The 19136-nt window shown below is 34.2% G+C and overlaps 1 protein-coding gene across 7 annotated transcripts in view; it reads right to left on the bottom strand.

Moving 5' to 3' along the window:
* ZEB1 (zinc finger E-box binding homeobox 1) overlaps positions 1-19136 on the bottom strand; it is a 187714-nt gene that overhangs the window by 26231 nt on the left and 142347 nt on the right. For 4 of the 7 annotated variants that reach the window (XM_036099607.2, XM_078075336.1, XM_078075337.1 and 1 more), the window contains exons 3-4: positions 7149-7211; positions 178-339 (exon numbers count right to left, since the gene is read on the bottom strand). In XM_036099607.2, the coding sequence (XP_035955500.1) occupies positions 178-339; positions 7149-7211 (225 nt within the window). The remainder of the gene's footprint in view (positions 1-177; positions 340-7148; positions 7212-19136) is intronic. The other 3 variants (XM_078075333.1, XM_036099608.2, XM_078075334.1) reach the window with 3 other exon arrangements.

Here is a 19136-nt window from a genome sequence, read left to right as displayed (position 1 = left end):
TGCCACTGTCATCATAAACATTTTCCTTTCATTAAAGAGATTATTTTCTGTGGGCACCTGCCACAAATGTTAGATTTCAGAAATGTTCCCTAGAGTAGAGTAGGTTCCCATCGTACAGCTATGGAAATAATAATCCTGTCAAGACGAAAATAAAAACAACTGTGAAGCTCCACTTACCACTGTCATCATGACCACTGGCTTCTGGGGTGCCCTGCCTCTGGTCCTCTTCAGGTGCCTCAGGGTAAATGACAGCAGTGTCTTGTTGTTGCAGGAACTCTTCAACGTTAGGATCATGGTTTTGTTCATTTTCTGCATCTGAGTCACATTCATCATCTTTTACTAAAAGAAATGCATACTTTATAGAAAGTTTCACCACCAAGTTGTTACAAAGTTTTGCTAAATAAGAAATTATTTACCTTAAGAGAATATACACTATTGTTCTTGAATTTGTAGGAAATATTTACCGAAAATTAAAAACAAAATTCACTCATTCTGTTGTCCACTATTAAGAAGTCCTTTAGAAAGCATTATAAAAGTCTTGAAATTTTCACAATATCCCTTTTAAACTTTAGAGTGTACTTCTAGTCTATGTGACTGATAAACAAGACACAGAAAAGGTAATATAGTTGACTGAACTCTTAATTTCTCAATCAAGGATAAAGCAAGGAAAAAAAGGAGAAAACCTTAGTTCTCAAACCTTAGTCCCTCCTAGCAACCTACTGGGTATTTACTTAGAGTTGTAGCTTAAATCTGAATTGTGTTCAATTTATTTTTTTTTAAGATTTTATTTATTTATTTGACAGAGAGAGAGAGACAGCGAGAGAGGGAACACAAGCAGGGGGAGTGGGAGAGGGAGAAGCAGGCTCCCTGCCGAGCAGGGAGCCCGACGTGGGGCTCGATCCCAGGATCCTGGGATCATGACCTGAGCTGAAGGCAGACGCTTAACGACTGAGCCACCCAGGTGCCCTGAATCATGCTCAATTTTATATCACTTTCAAGTGCAGTTATGTGACTTCTTAAAAACAGTGTCAATAATTATCTATAGTTGGAAAAATTTCTAGTAAGAGTCAGGAGTATCAAATCCATAAACCTGCTTCTTATCTCCTCTATATTCATATATAAACAAGGATATAAACAAGGCTACTCTTCCTTTAATTCTGCTTCAATAAATGTTTAACAGTGGGCTTAGGGCAGAGGCATTTTTTCCTTCGGTTAGAAAGGTTCAAGAGATAATGGAATGCTTTCACTTTGAGAAGGTAACCCAGAGTGCTGCTGAGTTTCTAAAGCAGTACTGCTGCACCATGGTTTCCCTCCCATTTCCTCCACTGGCTCCAGAGGACAGTGTCTACTCCATGCTGGTGGTAACTGTAATGGGTTGTATGGCTCCCAGGTGTCTCATGGCTGACTTCTTTATACACTTCAGGCTGAACTGTCAGTTCTAAATTTGTAAAACAGCATTTCTCAGCAGACTAAAATTGGGCCAAATTAAAATGCTGAGGTGTGGGCATGTTTTTGTGTAACAGTTATTGAAACAATCTTGCTAAATCTCCACAGTGGTAGTAAGTGAACTCCTCAGGGCAGCAGCTGTTTAAAACCTTAAAGCCAATGACATTATAGTAATGGTGACCCACCATTTTCCCCTCCTTTTTAATACAGCCAATAGCTATCAATTATTTAGCAATGGGTTACTGGCCAGGTGAGTGAAGACTCTTTAAGAGGAAAGCTGGTACTGTGGGTTTTAAGGGAGTCTGTTTCCAAATCCTCAACTTCTGTGTATATTTTTTCTTAGAATCTGGAAGGTTCTCTCTACTCTCCCCTTTCCACAGTATCCTTTGCTCAAACTTAAAAGGAAACAGAGAAGGGGTGCCTGGGTGGTTCAGTGGGTTAAGCATCTGACTCTTGATTTCAGCTCAGGTCATGATCTCAAAGTTGTGAGACTGTGCCCTGCATCGGGCTCTGTGCTCAGCTGGGAGTCCGCTTGTCCCTCTACCTCTGCTTCCCCTACCCCATCCCTGTTCATGCTGGTGTTATCTCTCTCTCAAATAAATAAATGAAATCTTTAAAAAAAGGAAGAAGAGCGGTGCCTGGGTGGCTCAGTCGGTTAAGTGTCTGCCTTCTGCTCATCATGATCTCAGGGTCCTGGGATCAAGCCCCCCTTGGGCTTTCTGCTCAGTGAGGGGTCTACTTCTCCCTCTCCCTCTGCCCTGCTCCCCACTCCTGCTCTCTCTCTCAAATAAATAAATAAAATCTTAAAAAAAAAAAGGAAGAAGAAAAAAGCCATATCCCAGTACATTAATATGGTGCATTGCCTTGGAGTGTAAAAACCTCCAGGTTGCCAAAGGAAAAAATTCAAAATACTGATTGAGGAAAATTTTCTTTTCTTTCTTTCTTTCTTTTTTTTTCCCCACATAGCTTTATTTTTAAAGATTTATTTATTTATTTATTTGAGAGCGAGAGCGAGAAGGAGCAGGGGGAGGGGCAGAGGGAGAAGCAGACTTCCTGCACAGCGGGGAGGGGAGTGCTCCATCCAAGGATTCCAGGATCATGACCTGAGCTGAAGGCTTAAGGGACTGAGCCACCCAGGCACCCTGGGAAAACTTTCTTATTGATTAATCAAGACAACCTAAAACCACCACAGGTCTTCCCATTTTTCCTGTTTACATGGATTTCTATCAGGGGTAAAGCATGGCAATTTTCTGAAATGGGGATATTTTGGCTCTAGTTAGGAAGCTCTGAAATCAGCTATATAATAATATGGCCAGAGGGAGTGAGAGTAGTTTTCCTTTAATGATCTCATCTGTTCCATTCCCTAACTATTATTAAAAATTTCATTGCTCTTCAGGAACCTGGTCAGAGTATTCTCAAAAATCATTCCTACAATCTGTCATTAGCTGGAAAAATAAGCATTTTTGAATAGCTAAAGCAGTCCAAGTCAGTGTCACTGACTCTTTTCAATGTAACTTCAAAATTTCAAGTTAAACTAGATAAAACTCATGAGTGAAATTTATATTTTATGTGATTTATTATCGATTCCATATAGATTACAAGATGCTTAAAATATTTTTATCAAATTATATTTATTTCTATTAAAGTCTTCACTTATAAAAAATTTATAGTTTTTTACATCCTATTAAGTATGTGTGTATATATGTGTGTATATAGGCTAGATGCTAGAGTAATGAGTTTTTAAATAGTATACATTTTGCAGCATTATATAGTCTGTATTTTATACATGAACCTTGCATCTTCAATAAGTTAGAAGTTTACCTATGTACTGACTGGTTCTAAATGTACTACTCATTTGGAGACAAAAATTTTTATAACTAAAAAAAATTATATTAGATATAAATAATCTTCATCTCACTATTGAATAATCTATTTTTAAAAAAATTATTAGTTTTTAATTTTAACTCCAGTCTAGTTAATAAATAGCATAATATTAGTTTCAGGTGTACAAATAGTGATTCAACAATTCTATACAACACCTGGTGCTCATCACAACAAGTGCCCTCCTTAATCCCGTTCACCTATTTAACCCATCCCTCCACCCATCTCCCTTCTGGTAACCATCAGTTTGTTCTCTATAGTTAAGGGAATAATCTATTTTTTTTAAAGATACATTTATTTGCACTTTGTATATCCCTCATTATTTATAATTTATATATTTTTCATAAAGGAAATTTTTACAAAATCTCTCAAATTGTGTATTGACAAAATTATTTGAATTAGAAAAATGAAAATACACTTTTTTCTTGACAGAAAGTCTGATGAGGCTGATTGGTATAACAGTAATACCTGGCTTAGCTAGTTAGGTAATTAGGTACAAAATTTCCAGAAACTGAATGAACTAAGTTTGTAGCTCTAAGGCATTAATGAGAATATTATTATCTCATGTAGTAAGATAAAAGGATTTTTACACAAAATGTATTGGCAAAAGGTACTGAAATTAACAATATTTCAATTTTCCTAACCATTTCTGAATATATTAATCAAGGTGCCTCTAAGTGAGAGGAAGAAATAACAAAGGTCAAGAACAGGTAGCATAAGTACTTCGAGAAGTGTTGGCAAAGCTGTTTTGGTATATGTCCCAGAAAATCAGGGAGTGAAGGATTCTAGTGACTGGAAGATTCTAGTGAAGGAATCTTGAGCAAATTAGACAGCTTTGAATTTTTGCTTTCAACAGAACTGAAGAAGCATTTAATACAATTGTCAGTTAACAGGACATTAAAAGTATTTTTATTGATATATAACTGCACATCATTCTAAGGATGTATAAAGAATCAAAGTAAATCAGTTATCACAAAAATGTATTTCACCTTTTTATTTATGAGAATAAGGTTATCTGAGTGCTAAACAAAACAAGAAACAGAATTAATCCTGAACATTTTTTCTTCTAGAAATAAGTAACATTGGGGAACTTGGGGGGCGCTCAGTCGGTTAAGCGGCTGCCTTTGGCTCGGGTCATGATCTCAGGGTCCTGGGATTGAGTCCCGCATCAGGCTCCCTGCTCAGCGGGGAGTCTGCTTCTCCCTCTGCTTCTCCCCTCCCTTGCTCATGCTCTCTCTCAAATAAATAAATAAAATCTTAAAAAAAAAGAGAAATAAGTAACATTAAACTATTGATAAATGAACTAACTGAAGAATACTTCAGCTCCTTCAATCTCATTTCCAGTAACAATTTTTTGGTAATAATTATGTTAAAATTTGTAATGTATTTATGTTGTGGTCAACTGTGTAGTACTGATAATTATAAAGCAAAATTTCTCGTCTAAAGATGGATAAACTTACATATTTAAATAGTAGAGAGATGAGCAAATACATAGAAACATAATAATTTGGCTTTCTTTAGATATGACAAAACTCAGAGCTGACTGTGAAATATAAAATTACTTTGGACCACAGGTCTATATGACCATAACCATTTATTGAAGTGTAGAATTATAGGGTTATAATCACAAATTAGAGAGAGAGGCAAACATTTAATATAAAGATTAAAAATTATTTAGCTATATTTTTCCACTGGAATCATGACCTGAGCCACTCTCATGTGTGAAATCCATTTGACGGTATTTCTGATCAGCTGTCCTCAGGCTTCTTCCTAACTTTATCTTCCATTTTTCAAACTTTGTAAAACTATTAACTATATAAACAAAAAAGGGATGCTCAGAAGGAACAAAGGATGTTTTGGGTGAATTTTTCTCTCTCTGAATACTAAGCTGAGAGTACAGTTCTCTTAACTTCATGAATTGCAAAAGGAAGTCAGCTGAAGAAAGGACCTGACAAAGTTCTGAACTAATGATCGTGACCTTTGTACAATGTTTTTGTTTACTTTGTCAGCACATTATTCCCTAGAAGTCAAGGAAGTAACAGAAGCAAAGGCAAAACATAATTTTTAAGTTTAAATGCTCAAAAGCCTCAACCATCCAATTTCTATCCTTCTTCCCTTAAAACTACACTTATCAGGGCTTTATTAAATGTTTGCTTACTCCTAACTCCCCATGTTCCAGGGAAATAATGCAGCAGGGATCATCTTCCACTGGGTGGGGGAGACCTCACATTTCAGCAACAATTTAAGTTAATACAAGGTTACTTTACCTTCCAGATGTGATTTTTTTGGGGAGAGGGTGGTTAAGGGAATTTATATACTACTCAGTATTAAATGAAAGAATTTATTTTTGTAGTGAAGAGCAAAGCGTGAGGTAAAATACTGACACTTGGAATTGTGAATTTTTTTTGGATAGCATTTTGCCTAAAAGGGCAAATGATCTGTAACTCTGGTAATGTAAAGCATCTAACTTTAACATTAGGTAAAAGAGTAATAAGCAGCATTCTTTCATGTTCATTAAGACTATTTTAACTAATAATACCGAGTTTAAATATTTTATATAATGTGTAAGTTAGCATGACAAATATTTGATAACAACATATTTGAATACATTATTCATTCAAGTTAAACACAACCAAGTTAAAGGCAGAATATAAAATCTTAGGCAGCAGGTGCCATAAATCATCACATATCCCATTATTATTTAATTAATTTGGAATGGATCTTTAATAACAGCATGAAGATTTACTCTTTGTTTTACAGAACTGACTGACAAGTATGGAAGGGCCTGTTTATATTATAGATGAAAATCTCTTTTGACTTATTACTATGAAATATACTCATCTTACATAATGAAAGATAATTTATAGGGCTCTATGGAATATTCCTAAAATGCACTGCAGAGAAAAGAAAAAACTAGAAGTGTTAAACCAAAAAAGAGAAGAAAAAACAAAATTTAATTAAAATGGTATGATAGAAATTTCTAATTTATGATTGAATAGACAAAATACAACTATACTACTTTGAAGTACAGTATTTTGAGGAAATGTTTTAATAACTTGGAATTCATCTTAGAGTTCTTGCTGACTTATGTGACACAATAATAAGTGCCTGGTGTTATCATACATAAGATCTTGATTTAAGTTTTCCACTTACTCTTTTGCTTCTTAAATCTGATTTGAATCCATTATTAAGGAATAGCGTTAAGTCTCAGGGAGCATGTACTTTTAGTCACATAGAAACAAATTTTCTTGTTTACTATAATTTAACTTCATCTTAGCCTTTTTCAAAATCACAGAAATTACAAGAAAAAATTTTGATTCTCTTGTTTGCTGTGACATGTTCACTCAGCTCATCAATATTCATGATTCTCATCTAGTTTATAGATAACTCATGATATTTGCTTATTCTTTTCCCTTCTGCTTTCTGTCTTGTGGGCAACTCAATGCAGATCCTGGTAACTAATAATGAAACTCAAAATAGTTAAATCTGTATTTCTACAGCTTTGGTAAAAAATTTGATATAAATTCAAATCATCATTTAAATACTTATTTTCTGGATTATCTGTAGATTGTTCTTGTCATCCTTATAGAATGGAAAATATGCTGTGTTAGATGAATCTGCAAATTTACACTGTATTTAAAGAATATAAACTTCTAACTTTTCATATAGTGCCCTATATGCCTACATACTGAAACACTGAAGAAGGTCAAGATAAAAGAGGAGGAAACAGACTAAATTCACGACTCACAAATGCAAAAACCAGCGACACAAAGAGACCTTGTTCAAAGGCTACAGTATCAAAGAAATCGACGAGCACGTACCTGCACATCCCGCTTCATCTGCCTGAGCTTCAGGCCCCAGGATTTCTTGTCCTTCCTTTCCTGCTAAAATCAAAGAACAAAGGATTAAAATAGATCCATGTGGCACAAACATCTTTAACATCTAGAAATCTGAAGAGGAACTTTTAGATTATATTTAATTTGGATTTTTTTCCCTTTTAGAAGTAATGTGTCCTTGAAAAGTGAACTTTTTAGAAGAGGTTAAGCAGATAGTTTTACCAAACTCACAAACGTATCTTAGAGAAGCAAAATTAGTCAAGATTTAGATATAATCCTGGAATTATACATATAACTATACACATACTGGGATTTTAGTGTTTTTTTGGGAGAGGCGTTCTACCTGTAGGTAGCAGGATTCCTTTCTTTTTTTTTTATTTCTGCAAAGTACAAGTTTCTACATTTTAGGCACTGTGCTAGATGATTGATAAACTTATTTCCTTTAACCTTCATAACTACCTATAAGTAAAAAAAAAAAAAAAAAAAAAAAAAGACAACCAAAACTTGAGGCTTGAAGAGGTTAAATAGCCCAAGGACACACTGCTATTAGGTGGTAGAAGTGGAATCTGAATTCAGGTCTGAGTGGTTGTAAAACCCACTTCCCACTCTGCCCTTGCCTGTATGACCAGAGGACCAGCAGCTAACTAGAGGAAGACTGTACTAAACTTCACTATGTCCAGAGTAAACACCTAGGGCACTATACTTTCTCTTTCACTCTATTCATTATTCTAACTACTGATAAATCATAGTAATAACAGTACTGGTAAACATTTTTAGATGTCAGTTGTCCTCCTTTGCCACCTTATAGTGAGTTGACTGTAGTATCCTATACAGAATAAGATCAGAGTAAATAGGTATATTATTTTAGCAAGCAGAAAGTATGTTTTGTATATTCAGGTACATTTTATTTATTATAATAGTTTATTAAGGACATGTACATATATAAAAACATGAAGGAGTTAAAAACTGCTTTTAAAAAAACTAGCAGCAGAGAATACATAATTATGAATAGAATACTTATAAAGTCATGCTAAAACATCACATCATGTAGTTAATCTGCACCCCAATCAAATCCCATTGAATATGTCAGTCAAAAATCTTGATTTAGATTTCCCCTAAGTTTGATAATTGAATTGAGAAATAGAACACTAATCAAGTAAAATCTTTGCTCCTATTAAAGCATGTATTTCTGTAAGTGCCTTGGATTATCAGGTGGATTTATTCAGCAGATTTTCTTTACTCATTAACTTTTATATTAGTACTTAAAGATGATCACTATGTGAAAATAGTTAAAATATGCATAAACCTCTTTAGATCAGCATGGAAAACACTGTCTAAAGTAGATAATAAAAAGATTAATGTCTGATAAATAATTCTCATTTTATACTTGCCATCAGCAAAATGACAATTAAAAAACCCGTGCTAAAGTATTTATAATATAGTAGGACAAACACCAGTGTTGGCTAAGTGTTTGCAATTCTCTAACATCTTTTTTCCTCTCTCTGAAGCATCTACTTAAACTAAAATAATAAACAGTGTGACAGTTGGATAGGATAGTAATATAGTTATTTATTGTTGATCGATCTATGTTCTTTATTTCTCCTGAAATGAGAATTAAGACAGCCAGAGTTACTTACTAAGATGAAAGATGACAGTGATACTAAAAGTTAAAATGATATTTTGGACAATACTAATTTTACTACTTATAGTTATTATAGCTAATTAAAAATCTGTCTGCAATTCAATTAAATGATTTCTTCATTTCTGCTCAGGATAAAATCTAGTCTCCTTAGATGAGCATTTAACATACTTCAGAATTTGGTCTCAGACTTCTTTACTGCGATTTAAAGACTTGAAGTCTCCATTCTTTCCCTCATCACTGGGTTTGGAATTTTGGTTGAACAACTAAAATCATATTGCCTAACAAAAATAGAAAATATCCTAATGCTGGTCTGCAGCATGAACACACCTCTTTCACTATGGAGTGCTGCCAGGAATAGGCTCCTTCCTGCTTCATCCATGGACCAGCATGAGGGTGTACTGGAACCGCTAAATACTGTTCAAGCAGCCTTCTCCCTCATGTGTTCTGATCTTACTTAGAGCTTAGAAAATATAAGGGTAGTAAAGTAACAGAATCTCCTTGTGCATAAGATTTTCTCTCCTGTAAGACTTACTAATGTCAACACACTGTGATTGACTAACCTAAATGCAACCTAGAAAGGTAAACTGGAATGTTTCTAAGGCTTTTGCTTTTATTCTAAATTCCAAAGAAAATATATAAATGAGGAAAAATTCTCAAGTAAAAGACTTTGTTTTTTCAAATAGTGGCAAAATATAGCTGAAAAATAAGTCATGAAATACTACTCAGCAATAAAAAGGGACAATTTATTGATATATCCAACACTTCAGATGAATCTCTCAAGAAATTTGGAAGGTGAAAAAAGTCAATCCAAAAAATTACACACTGTATGATTCTGTTTATATAACATTCTTGAAATAACAAAATTATAAAAATGGAGAAGAGATGTGTGGTTGTGAGGGATTAGGGTTGGGGCAGAGGGGAGGGGAGGGTGGGCATATAAAAGGCAAGGAGGGAGCTTAGTGGTGATGGAATTGTTCTGTATCTTGTCTATATCAATGTTGATATTCTGGTTGTGATACTATACTACAGTTTTGCAAGACGTTACCAATGGGGAAAACAGAGTAAAAGGTATACAACAGGATCTCTGAATTATTTGTGAATCTGGAACTATCTGTGAATTATTTGCAAATCTATATCTCAAAATTTAAAGTTTAATTGAAAAATAAGTCAATGGCTGATATCACAAATTTAGATTAAAAGAGATAGCACTTGTTTATTTTGCCATAAGATGGAATTCCTAGTAAGTAAAAGCAAGAATGGCAAATGCAATTCATGTTTTTTAAAAAATATATTATAAATATTAATAATTCCAACAAAATATAACAATTCCTCCATTTTGCTCCTACTAAAATTAGCTGATTGATTCTAACCTTATTTTTTTTTATTTTATTATGTTATGTTAATGACCATACATTACCATCATTAGTTTTTGATGTAATGTTCCATGATTCATTGTTTGCATATAACACCCAGTGCTCCAATCAATATGTGCCCTCTTTAATACCCATCACCAGGCTAACCCATCCCCGCACCCCCCTCCCCTCTAGAACCCTCAGTTTGTTTCTCAGAGTCCATAGTCTCTCATGGCTCGTCTCCCCCTCCGATTCCCCCCCTTCATTTTTCCCTTCCTGCTATCTTCCTCTTCTTTTTTTTTTTTTTTTTTAACATATAATGTATTATTTGTTTCAGAGGTACAGGTCTGTGATTCAACAGTCTTGCACAATTCACAGCACTCACCATAGCACATACCCTCCCCCATGTCTATCACCCAGCCACCCCATCCCTCCCACCCCCCACCACTCCAGCAACCCTCAGTTTGTTTCCTGAGATTAAGAATTCCTCATATCAGTGAGATCATATGATACATGTCTTTCTCTGATTGACTTATTTCACTCAGCATAATATCTTCCAGTTCCATCCATGTTGTTGCAAATAGCAAGATTTCATTCCTTTTGATGGCTGCATAATACTCCATTGTATGTGTATATATATATATACACCACATCTTCTTTATCCATTCATCTGTTGATGGACATCTTGGCTCTTTCCATAGTTTGGCTATTGTGGACATTGCTGCTATAAACATCGGGGTGCATGTATCCCTTCGGATCATTACATTTGTATCTCTGGGGTAAATACCCAGTAGTGCAATTGCTGGATCGTATGGTAGCTCTATTTTCAACTTTTTGAGGAACCTCCAAACTGTTTTCCAGAGTGGCTGCACCAGCTTGCATTCCCACCAACAGTGTAGGAGGGTTCCCCTTTCTCTGCATCCCTGCCAACATCTGTTGTTTCCTGACTTGTTAATTTTAGCCATTCATGTTAACCAAAAATCCAGAAGGCTTAATGTCAATGGCAGGAGAGAACAGTTCAAAGTACAGGACTGGTTATTAAGCACATGTTCAAAATTCTAAAACTTTCATTTCGAATTCATACCAGTGTGCTTCTAACCATTTCAAATGTGTTTGTGGGAAGATTTTATAGCAATTTCTAATAAGGTGCAAGAAGTGGGTAACTGAACCAGATTTTCCTTTCCTGCTTTCCTCTCTTCCTCTGTAACACGCATGCACACATGCCATGAACATTTATACCTGCCTTTTCTCAAGCTGACCCCTCTGTCTAGAGTGCTGTTATCCTCATTCCATCTGAAAAACTTACTAATCCTATTCTTGAAACATCAGTTCACATTTCTCTCATTCTGTAAGTCTTCCCCACCCTGCTCAGAAGTAAATGCCAATAGATTCCTGAATTCAAACATAAAGTGTTCAAACTTTAATTAGAAATGATTTTTTTTTACTGTGTACTTTCTCAGAGTATTTCCAGAAGGCTTCATTTTTCTCTCTTGTATCCTCTAATTTCTATATATGTGCATATATTTTTGGTATAATTGTCCATCAGAGTCACAGTAAATGTAATTCACAATCTCCATGAATACCTGTTAACTTAAACAAAGGTAAAAAAATATATAACTGAGGTCAGATTTGGTTAAGATGAAATAAACACAAACTACCCTGTGTGTTCCACTGAATGCAGCTAAAAAAACCTGGGGAGAATTCATGAAGGAGTTAAAGACTCTACAAGATAAATCATAGCAGGAAGACTGGGGAAGAAGACAAGACAAGAATTCAAAGTACCACTGAATCACTGAGGAAATAATTTCTCCTACCCCCTGGCCTGGATTCAAGGCAGCCTAGATTTGGAGGTGGGCACTGGGGCATGGCACAGAAAAACTCTAGGAAGGCCCTCTAGCTTGGGCTCACGGAATAGGAAAGGGCTCAAAGAAGGGAGAAATCATTTTTTTCCCCTCGATTCTCTTGTGTCCCAATCCCTAGATCATCCCAAGGTAGTGGCTGAGATCATGGTGACAGCAAGAATGTATAGGTACCTAAAATGCCAAGAAAGGGGAACCTTCTTATCCACTCAGAGGAGCAGTGGCCCCAAGAGGATGGTACAAACTTTCATCAAGTTCTTCCTCTCCATCTTCTTGTAGCTCTTCTTCCTGCTGGCATAGTTGTGGTAAGTATCTGGCAAAGTATGACAAAGGAAGTCCTGGATTTTTGGATAGAGAATGGACAATGAAGTCCCAGGGAACTGAAAGTACTAGGGAGATCATGGAAAGGGAGAGTGCAGGAAAGCAACAGTACAAAGTTGCTTGTGAACTCCTGGGTTCACATCCAAACTTCCCATGTATGGATCTGACTACAGGCTTTGAGAACTGAAGTAAGGATAAGACCATTAATCATGTCCCAGAATGGCCACTATAGGGCACAAATCCAAAAAGCACTGTAAAAGCTTTGAAAACTGAACTGATATTGGAACCATAATCCACAGAAAGTTATTTAGGATGTAGAGCCTGATACAACTGGATAAGTTGCTTGCTAAACCAAAAATATCAAAATGCTCCACAGGATTTAAATAAGACCAAGAGTTTCATAAGATAATATTCAAAATGTCCAGGATACAATCCAAAATTACTTAGCATATGAAGAACCAGGAAAATCTCAACTTCTATATAGGAAAAGATAATCAAAAGATGGCAACACTGAGAACACAGAGATGTTGAAACTATCAGACAAAGGCTTTAAGCAGCTAAGAGCTAAGGATGAACACTTGAAAAGAATGGAAAGACAGAAAGTCTAGGCTAATTCTTATCAGCAAAAAGAGGATGTAGATAGGAACCCAAAGGAAATTTAGAATTAAAACTATCATAACAAATTTTTTGGAAAAAAATCACTGGACGGATGCAATAGCAAAATGGAGATCAAAGAAGAAAGATCAGTGAATTTGATGGTAGGTAAATGGAAATTATCCAATTTGGACAATAAAGTGAAAACATTTAAAAAAATAAGCAGAGTCTCAGAGATGTGTGGGACAATAATAAAATATCTAACATTCAGTTAGAGTTCCAGAAGCAGAAAAAACACTACAGAAAAAATAGTTGAAAAAATAGTATCTAAACCTTTCCAGATTTAATAAAAAACACAAACCAATAGATTAAAGAAGTTAACTGAATCTCAAACAGGACAAAGCCCCCCAAATCTGGGCTTAGACCATCAATCAAACCCTGATAACTAAAGTTAAAAAAATTCCGAAAAGAGACAGAGAAAATCATACACAACTATAAGGGAACAATGACTTAAAAGAAGGCAGATTTATCATTAGAATTAGGGATTTCATAAGGAAATGGAACATTTTTAAAGTGCTAAAAGAAAAAAACCTGTCAGCCCCGAATTCTATATCCAGTGAAAATATACTCTGAAAACAAAGGTAAAATAAAGATACTCTCAGATGAAGGAAAGTGAACAGAGCACACTACCAGCAAACCTGATATACTGCTAAAGGAAGATCTTCAGAAAGAAAGGGAAATGATATTAGAGGAAAATTTGAAATGTCAGGACTGAAAGAGGACACAAGAAATGATGTAGTCTACATGACAGCTATAACATAAAGGAGGGAGGGTAATGGAACCAAATGGGGGTAAAGTTTCCATATTTTACTTTGAGTGGTGAAATACTTATTCTAAGTAGACTATGAGAGGTATGTACATTCTCATCTACAGAGCAACTACTAAAAAATCAATACAAGAAGATATAGTAAAAAATGAAATAAACAAATGAAAATTGAATATTAAAAAATATTCAAATGATTCAAAAGAAGGCAAGAAAGGAGAAACAGAAGAAATTTAAAAAAAAACCAGAGGGAACAAATAGAAAGCAAATAATACAATGGTAGACCTAAATCCAAACATCAAAACTTAGATTATATGTAAATGATCTAAATGAGCCAATGTAGGGGATAGAGATTGTTAGAACAGATTAAAAAAAAAAACAAACAAAAACCTAAGCCCCATTTATAGCACCCTACAAAAAAAATTATTTCAAGCATAATATAGATAGGTTAAAAGTAAAAATTTGGAAAAGAAATCTAGAGTGACAATTTTATATCAGACAAAGTAGACTCTGGAGCTAAGAATATTACCAGAAATCTAGAGAAACATTATATAATAAGAGGGCCAATTTACCAAGAGGACATAACAATCTAAAAGAGTATGCACCTAACAACACAGCTTCAAAATATGTGACCAAGAGAACAGAAAGTAGAGAAAAATCCATGTGTATAACTGGAGACTTCAATACTCTTCTCACATTAATTGAAAGAACAAGCAGAACAAGTTAGAAAATCAGCAAGAATATAAATGAACTAAGCAACACGAACAACTACTCCATCCAATTAACATTTGTAGAACACCCAACAACAGCAGACTACACATTCTTTTCAAATACACCTAGAACACTAATGAAGACACACTATATCCAAGATCATATAATAAAACTTAAACTTAAAAGAAATGAAATCATACAAAGTTTGTTCTCTCATCATAATAAATTTAAACTAGATATCAATAGCAGAAAGGTAAGAAAATCTCCAAACACTTTGGGAATTAACATATTTCTAAAGAATCCATGGGTCAAAGAGAAAAATGAAAAAACACATCAATATTTGTGGGATGTACATAAAGCAGTGTTTAAAGGGAAATTTATAGTATTAAATGCTTATGTTACACGAAAGTTCTCAAATTAAAATTCTAAACTTCTGTGTTAAAAAAAACAGAAAAAGGAACAAAGTAAGTCCAGAGCAAGCAGAGGGAAGGAATAAAGAGTAGAAATCAATAAAATTAAAGACAAAAAAAGGAAAGAAAAACAATGAAAAAGAAAGCTAGTTCTTTGAAAAGATCAATAAAATTAACAAACCATTAGTAAGACTGACAAACAAATAGAGGGAAGTCACAAACTACCAACATCAGGAATGAAAAGGGAATATCACTACAGAGCTAGGAGATAGTAAAAGGGTAATAAGGGAATACTCTGAGTTCAAGGAGTAAACATTATGATATAACATTTTTGACTCTTGAAGAGTTTATTCTTTTTTTTTTAAATTGAATGATAGTAGGTGTTAAATTGCTATGGAGCTCATATATAAGAATGTTAAAAATGTAAGTATATTTAATATGCTAGAAATTAGATTGTTTTCAACTTACACTTAAAATGAAAAATTTTGTATGCTCATTAAGAAATTTGGGAGGCAGTTTATAATTATTTTATATAATATAAATTTGGAGGATAATAATAGTACCTCTTAGGGTAGCTGTGAGGATTAAATTAAATTTAGTATGTGCTTAGTCCTATACCTGGCACATAGGAAGTGCTATGTAATTGTTAGCTATTTTCCTTAATACAGTCCTGTAAGGTGAACATCTCTACACACATAAATTTGAAAACTGAAATGGACCAATTCCTCAAAAATTAGAAATTATTAAAACTCATCCAAGATAAAAAAGCTAACTTGAATATTCCTATAACTGTTTTAAAAATTGAATTTGTAGTTTAAGATCTTCCCCCAAAACAAAACTCCAGACCCAGATGGTTTCCCTTGCAAATTTTATCAGACATTTAAAGAAGAGCACTAATTTTAAATAATCTTTTCAAGAAAATAAAAAAGGAACACTTTCTAATTCATTTTATGAGGCCAGAATTTTCCTGATACCAAAACCATATAAAAATGGTATAAAAAAGAAAGGAAACTATAGACCAATATCCTTAATGAAAATGGACTTAAAATTTTTCAACAAAATATTACCACATCTAATTGAGCAATATGTAAAAGGAAAATGAGTGAGTGGGGCTTTCCAGGGAATCCAACGCTGGTCCAATATTTGAAAATCCATTACTACATTTATTGTATTAACAGACTAAAGAAGCAAAACCACATGATCCTATCAACTGACACAGAAAAACCATTTGAAAAAACTCAACATCTATTCATGATGAAACTGTCAGCAAACTAGGAACAGAAACTTACTCAATTTGGTAAAAGGCATCTACAACAAACCTTATGTTAACATTACACTTACAAAAGACTGAATACTTTCCCTTTAAGACTGGGAAAAAGGAAAATGTCTACTCTTTCCACTCCTGATATTTTATGTCCATAAACAGGAATAAAAAGTATACAGATTAGAAAGGAAGAAATAAAACTGTCCCTATTTGAGAAGATTGTCTACATAGAAATCCCAAAGAATCTACAAAAAATTCCTGGAATTAGCAAGTCCACAGGATACAAGGTCGACACACGAAAATCAATCATATTGCTTGCTATATTAATAGAAATGAACAAATGGAAACTGAATTAAAAACAAAACATTCCAATAGTTTCTCCCTTTAAAAAAGAAATACATAGGTATAAATCTAACAAAACATGCATATAATGTGTTTTTGAAACTACAAAACACTAAAGTGAGAAATCAAAGACTTATGCAGCATAAAAAATCAACATATAAAAATCAGCTGCAATTCTATATACCAACAATGAACTATCTGAAAGAGAAATAAAACAATCTCACATATAAGAGCATCAAAAAAAAAAAATTAAAATGCTTAGAGGAGTAAATTTAACTAAAGAGGTGAAAGATCTATACACTGAAAACTATAAGACATTGATAAAAGAAATTGAATATGATACAAATAAATGGAAAGCTATTCTGTGTTCATGAATTGGAAGAATTAATATTGTTAAAATGTCCATACTACCCAGAGCCATCTCTAGATTCAATGAATTCCCTACCAACATTGCAATGGCATTTTTTTTTTTTTTTTTACAGAAACAGGAAAAAACAATCTTAAAAGGCCCTATTTAGCCGAAGCAATCTTGAGAAAAAAGAATGAAGGAAAGGGGTTTTGCTTCTTTCTGATTAGGATTTTTAAAACTTTTTAATTTGAAATAGTTTTAGACTTACAGAAAAGTTGTAAAACTAGCACAGACTTCCAGTATACCCTTCAACCAGCTTCCCTTAATGAGACCATCTTACATAATCACAGTACTATTATTATGGAAACCATTATATTAATGTTAATATATTAACTAACATACAGACCTTATTTGACTTATGCAAGTTTTCCCACTAAGGCCTTTTCCTTTTCTGGTTCAGAAACCAATTCTGGACCCATAGTGCCTTTAGTTGTCAAGTCTCCATAGCCTCCTCCAAAATTTCACAATCCAATCATGCCTCTGAGAAGTTGCTTTAGTCTTTGCTTTTTCTTATGACCTTAACACTATTGAACACCGATCACTGGTTTTGTAGGGTGCCCCTCAATTTGATTTCCCTGATGTTTTCTAATGATTGGATGAGGAAATACGTTGTCAGCAAGAATACCACTGAAGTGCTATGCCTTTGTTAATATATCTCACCAGTGGCATATAATGTCACTATATTTTATTACTGGGACATTAACCTTGATCACCTAGTTAAGAAGGTGTCTGTCAGGTTTCTTTATACTAATTACTATGTCTTTAATATTAATAACTATCTGGTGAGGAAATACTTTGATATTATGCAAATATCCTTTTTCTTCATATACTTTCACCCACTAATTTTAGCATTCATTGATGGGTTTTTTTTTTTTTAACAATTTATTTATTTATTGGAGGGAGAAAGAGAGAGAGAGTGAGTACACCTGAGCGGGGGGGGGGGGGAGGGGGGAAGGGCGGAGGGATAGAATCTTCAAGCAGACTCCCTGCTGAGCTTGATTTCAGGACCCATGAGATCATGACTGGAGCCAAAACCAAGAGTCGGATACTTAACCGACGGAGCCACCCAGGTGCCTGCATCAATTATTACCATGGTGTTTGCCTAACAGCGATTTTCCACTTCCCTAATTACTTCTTAATTTATAACTGAAATTCTACTATAAGAAAGAACTCTTCCTTCTCTCCCATTTATTATTTATATCAGTATGGATGTATGGATATTTACTTTATTCTACTGATTATAATCCAGTACTATCATTATTTATTTTGCTGCTAAAATTATTCCAGATTTGGCCAATGGGAGCTCTCTCATGTTGGCTCTTGGGCCCTTTTCACAGAATGACTTTTTAAAAAACACTTTCTTGTTGTTCTGGGTTTAGCTTATATTTTCCTTACCTCAGTTCTAGAATCAGCCATTTATGCAAAGAAACTTGGTACCTTTTATTGGAGAATGGTACTTGAGTCCCAGATCTGGGCACTAGGTATGCTAACTGCTACTGGGTATCATTGTTTCCATGCATTCTTAGCAAACAGAGCTAGGAAATATATGTATGTATACTAATACCTGCATAAAGCCCATCTATATTTTTGTATCTATGTATCTTTATATATATTAAGAACCATGAGTTCATATTGATACCTCTGATTCCAATAGAAAGCCATAGGATTTATTCTAGACTTCTCACTTTTCCTTGTTTGTAACTTCTTTCTCTGATAGTGAGAAATTTTGGTCTCATTATCCTCAATACATCCACTTATTTGTTCAGTTCCAGTATATACATAAAGTAGTTTCAGAATAAACCATAGCTTTTAAGAAACAAATTTATTTACTAGAGGGAAAAGGGGGATGGGGTAGTAGGCATGGGGGGATGACACATCTCTGAGCATACCTTTTTGTATAGCTTACATATATAATCATGAAAATGTTTCCCATTCACACAAAAATAATTTAAGTCACTCAGCAGACAGGGAGAATGGACAATGAAATACAAGCAATGACAAATGAACCTCACTATATTGTAAATGAGGTGTATAACACATTGAAGGGGGTGGGAAAGACAAGAAATAACCTAAGTAACTTTGGAAAACAACATTTTGAATATATACTATAAGGGTAATGACAAAAAGAACTGTACATATTGTGATCTAGGTAGCAAATTTGTTTGACCAGGATTTTAGAGAAGAGAGTATACAACTGAGGTTCAAGATTGTGGGAAAAGCCCAAATTCCTTCATTAGTGTCATCTC

Source organism: Halichoerus grypus, chromosome 6 (assembly GCF_964656455.1).
Source record: "Halichoerus grypus chromosome 6, mHalGry1.hap1.1, whole genome shotgun sequence".
NCBI classification, from domain to species: Eukaryota; Metazoa; Chordata; class Mammalia; order Carnivora; family Phocidae; genus Halichoerus; species Halichoerus grypus.
The sequence above is the reverse complement of the archived record's forward strand: the minus strand, read 5'-3'. Positions and strand labels throughout refer to the sequence as shown.